The sequence below is a fragment of the Nomascus leucogenys genome, chromosome 14, assembly GCF_006542625.1.
Source record: "Nomascus leucogenys isolate Asia chromosome 14, Asia_NLE_v1, whole genome shotgun sequence".
NCBI lineage: Eukaryota > Metazoa > Chordata > Mammalia > Primates > Hylobatidae > Nomascus > Nomascus leucogenys.
The window spans coordinates 39,767,213-39,771,025 of NC_044394.1; the positions used below are offsets into that span (position 1 = coordinate 39,767,213).

The 3,813-nt window shown below is 57.5% G+C and overlaps 1 protein-coding gene across 1 annotated transcript; it reads left to right on the forward strand.

Moving 5' to 3' along the window:
* The first annotated feature begins 298 nt into the window (after positions 1-298).
* Positions 299-3,602, forward strand: LOC100585005 (keratin, type I cytoskeletal 16-like). The gene is given in 9 exon segments (XM_003279510.4): positions 299-656; positions 659-1,029; positions 1,466-1,548; positions 1,686-1,842; positions 1,957-2,118; positions 2,208-2,333; positions 2,634-2,854; positions 2,949-2,995; positions 3,154-3,602. Coding segments are annotated over 9 exon segments (1,386 nt in total). The 5' UTR covers positions 299-532; the 3' UTR covers positions 3,249-3,602.
* The last annotated feature ends 211 nt before the right edge of the window (positions 3,603-3,813 follow it).

Sequence of the window (3,813 nt, forward strand, 5' to 3'; positions counted from 1 at the left end):
CCAGAGTGGGACATGTAGGATCCCCAAAACTGCTCCCCAAGACAGCCCAGGATGGCATCACTGAGGTCTCTTTCAGCCAAGGCTGTCACTGTGGGGCAGGGAGTTCTTCTGAAGGGCTGACTCACTGCCTGGGGATGCAGTTGCCACAAAGCCACCTGTGCCAAGGCCCCAGTGGCCCCAAGGGCTCCAGGAACGGGAGCCTGATTCCCAGCCACCTAGCCTGAGTCACCACCGACTCACATTTGTGTGTTTTTCTCTCAGCCCCACACTCTCAAAGCTGGGTGGGAACTCCGAGCCGGCATACAGCGGAGTTGATCCTGGGCTGAATAATCCAGAGTGAGGAGTTGGACGGGACTGGGAGTGATGAAATCCAGAGGGGAACCTGGAGTCAGCAGTTAGGAGGGTCCCGCCTTCCCCAGGTGCATATAAAGGTCTCTGGGGTTGGAGGCAGCCACAGCATGCTCTCAGCCTTCCTGAGCACCTTCCCTTCTTTCAGCCAACTGCTCGCTCGCTCACCTCCCTCCTCGGCACCATGAGCACCTGCAGCCGCCAGTTCACCTCCTCCAGCTCCATGAAGGGCTCCTGTGGCATTGGGGGCGGCTCCAGCTGCATCTCCTCCGTCCTGGCCAAAGGGTCCTGCCATGCCCCCAGCACCTACGGGGAGGCCTGTCTGTCTCCTCCTCTTGCCTCTCCTCTGGGGGAGCCTGTGGGCTGGGAGGTGGCTATGGCGGTGGCTTCGGCAGCAGCAGCAGCTTTGGTAGTGGCTTTGGGGGAGGATATGGTGGTGGCCTTGGTGCTGGCTTCGGTGGTGGCTTTGCTGGTGGTGACGGGCTTCTGGTGGGCAGTGAGAAGGTGACCATGCAGAACCTCAACGACTGCCTGGCCTCCTACCTGGACGAGGTGCGTGCTCTGGAGGAGGCCAACGCTGACCTGGAAGTGAAGATCCGTGACTGGTACCAGAGGCAGCAGCCCAGTGAGATCAAAGACTACAGTCCCTACTTCAAGACCATCGAGGACCTGAGGAACACGGTGGGTGACTTTGGTGTATGGAGCACTGAGAGAGGCTGGGGCTATAGTGGCCCTTGGGATACCTCTTTTTAGCAATTACACTTTACAAACAGGGAGACTGGGCACCCTTGGGGAGTGGCCAGGGTCACCCAGGGAAGTGGTGGCAGAGGGTCCCTTTTCAGCATCTCTGTGCCCGGACTGGGGCTGTTACCCTGAATCTCTTATTTCCTGCAAGGGTTCAGCTGCATGTTCCGCTTCCCTGCCTTGGGTCCAGGAAGGGGGTGATTGGGATGGAGTGCATCCCTACATACCCTGAGCTGGTGGAGAAGGCACGCCAGCCCTGCCAGTCAGAGGACTTCCAGATTTGGGGAGGTTCCTTTTGTCTCTTTCTGCCTTTCACGCTCAAGTAGTAAGGTCCATGGCTGACCGGGGCTCCTGTCCTCCATCCCCACTCCAGATCATTGCGGCCACCATTGAGAATGTGCAGCCCATTTTGCAGATTGACAATGTCAGGCTGGCAGCTGGTGACTTCAGGACCAAGTGAGCAGCCATCATGGTGGGCTGGGGGCAGAGGGCAAGGGACAAAGAGTGGGGCTGTCCACCCAGCAGGGCCAGCAGACCCCGAGCCTCAGAATCCTCAGGGCTACAGCCTGAAGACCTGACCTCTGTCCTGCCAGGTACGAGCACGAACTGGCCCTGCGGCAGACTGTGGAGGCTGACGTCAATGGCCTGTGTCGGGTGTTGGACGAGCTGACCCTGGCCAGGACTGACATGGAGATGCAGATTGAAGCCCTGAAGGAGGAGCTGGCCTACCTGAGGAAGAACCATGAGGAGGTGTGGTTGCTGCTGGCTTCCAGGATGGGAGGCTGGTTTGATGAGGTTGCCAGATGCACCCAGGGCCAGGAGAGGAGTCTGCTGAGCTGACCGCCTTCTGCCATCCCTTCCCAGGAGATGCTTGTTCTGCGAGGTCAGACCGGTGGAGAAGTGAACGTGGAGATGGATGCCGCACCTGGCGTGGACCTGAGCTGCATCCTGAATGAGATGCACTACCAGTACCAGCAGATGGCAAAGAAGAACCGCAGAGACGCTGAGGCCTGGTTCCTGAGCAGGGTGGGGCTCGGGCCCTCAGTGAGCCTGCAGCACTTCCCAGCCGGGGGCTTTGGGAGAGCCTCACCTTTCGCTCTGCTTTCCTGTTTCAGACCGAGGAGCTGAACAAAGAAGTGGCCTCCAACAGCAAACTGGTACAGAGCAGCTGCAGTGAGGTGACGGAGCTCCAGAGGGTGTTCCAGGGCCTGGAGATTGAGCTGCAGTCCCAGCTCAGCATAGTATGAAGGACCCAGCACAGCAGCAGCCCCCATCACCAGTAATGGCCACCACCCCCTCAACAAGCTACAATTTAGTTCCACCTTTCTTTTCTCAGGATGGGACCAGAGGACTCATGGGACCCATTATATAGATAGAGAAACTAGCCCTAGAATAGTGGGCTAGCATTTCTCCATATTGTCTGGCCCATCAGTACCCCAACTGGGATCAAAATCCAGGCACCTCTCAAAAAACATGCCCAGAGACCTGGAGGGACAGGAGTGACCACCTCCATTGACTCTTTTTCTCTCTCTCACTTGCAGAAAGCATCCCTGGAGAACAGCCTGGAGGAGACCAAAGGCCACTACTGCATGCAGCTGTCCCAGATCCAGGGACTGATTGGCAGCGTGGAGGAGCAGCTGGCCCAGCTACGCTGTGAGATGGAGCAGCAGAGCCAGGAGTACCAGATCTTGCTGGACATGAAGACACAGCTGGAGCAGAAGATCGACACCTACCGCCGCCTGCTGGGGTGCGAGGACACCCAGTGAGTCCCAGGCCCCTCAGTTCTGCCTCCCAGACCCTTTAGCCCCCCTGCTGCTCTCAGCACAATTGACTGCCCTGCCTTTTGTCACCCACAGCCTTTCCTCCCCACACGCATCTGGCCAATCCTATTCTTCCCGAGAGGGTAAGGCTCCTGAGGCTCCCTGGCACTGCAGCCCCTCTGCCTGTTTCCATGGAGTCTGGGGCCAGGCACTTCTCCTCAGAGCTCCCAGCCCTCCCTTCTCCCTGCCCTGGAATCGGCTTAGCTCTCAGACTCCTCACCTCCTCTTCTCTCTCCCACAGTCTTCACCTCCTCTTCGTCCTCTTCAAGCCGTCAGACCTGGCCCATCCTCAAGGAGCAGGGTTCATCCAGCTTCAGCCAGGGCCAATGCTCCTAGAACTGAGCTGCCTCTACCACAGCCTCCTGCCCACCAGCTGGCCTCACCTCCTGAAGACCTGGGTCAGGACCCTGCTCTGCCGGCGCAGTTCCCAGCTGTCTCCCCTGCTCCTCTGCTGGTGGTGGGCTAATAAAGCTGACTTTCTGGTTGATGCAAACCTGTGTGATCTCTGTTCTTGAACTGATGGGAGGGGAGTTGCAGGTGCTTTCCAGAAACCTCCTGGAGGCTCACAGCCTGAGAGATGTGGGAAATGGGACAAATCTCAGAAGATCTTGAAGGCTTTTCCTGGAAGACCTCCATGCTCTATGGAAGTGGGAGGTGGGACACAGGATGGGGGAGTGTCCACACGTGCTGACTGACACCATGGAGGCATTCTACAGAGGTTATTTTATGATATTGCCCTTGCAACCCTGTGAGGTGGGTGTGGTCAGGCCCATTTTGGAACTGACAACCCCCAGAATTAAGAGAGTTTCAGTAACTTGCATAAAATCATGCAGATAGTAAGTGGCACGGCTGGAGCTCAAACTCAGTTCTGTCCGTCTGCAAAGTCCATGTCTTTCTTTTA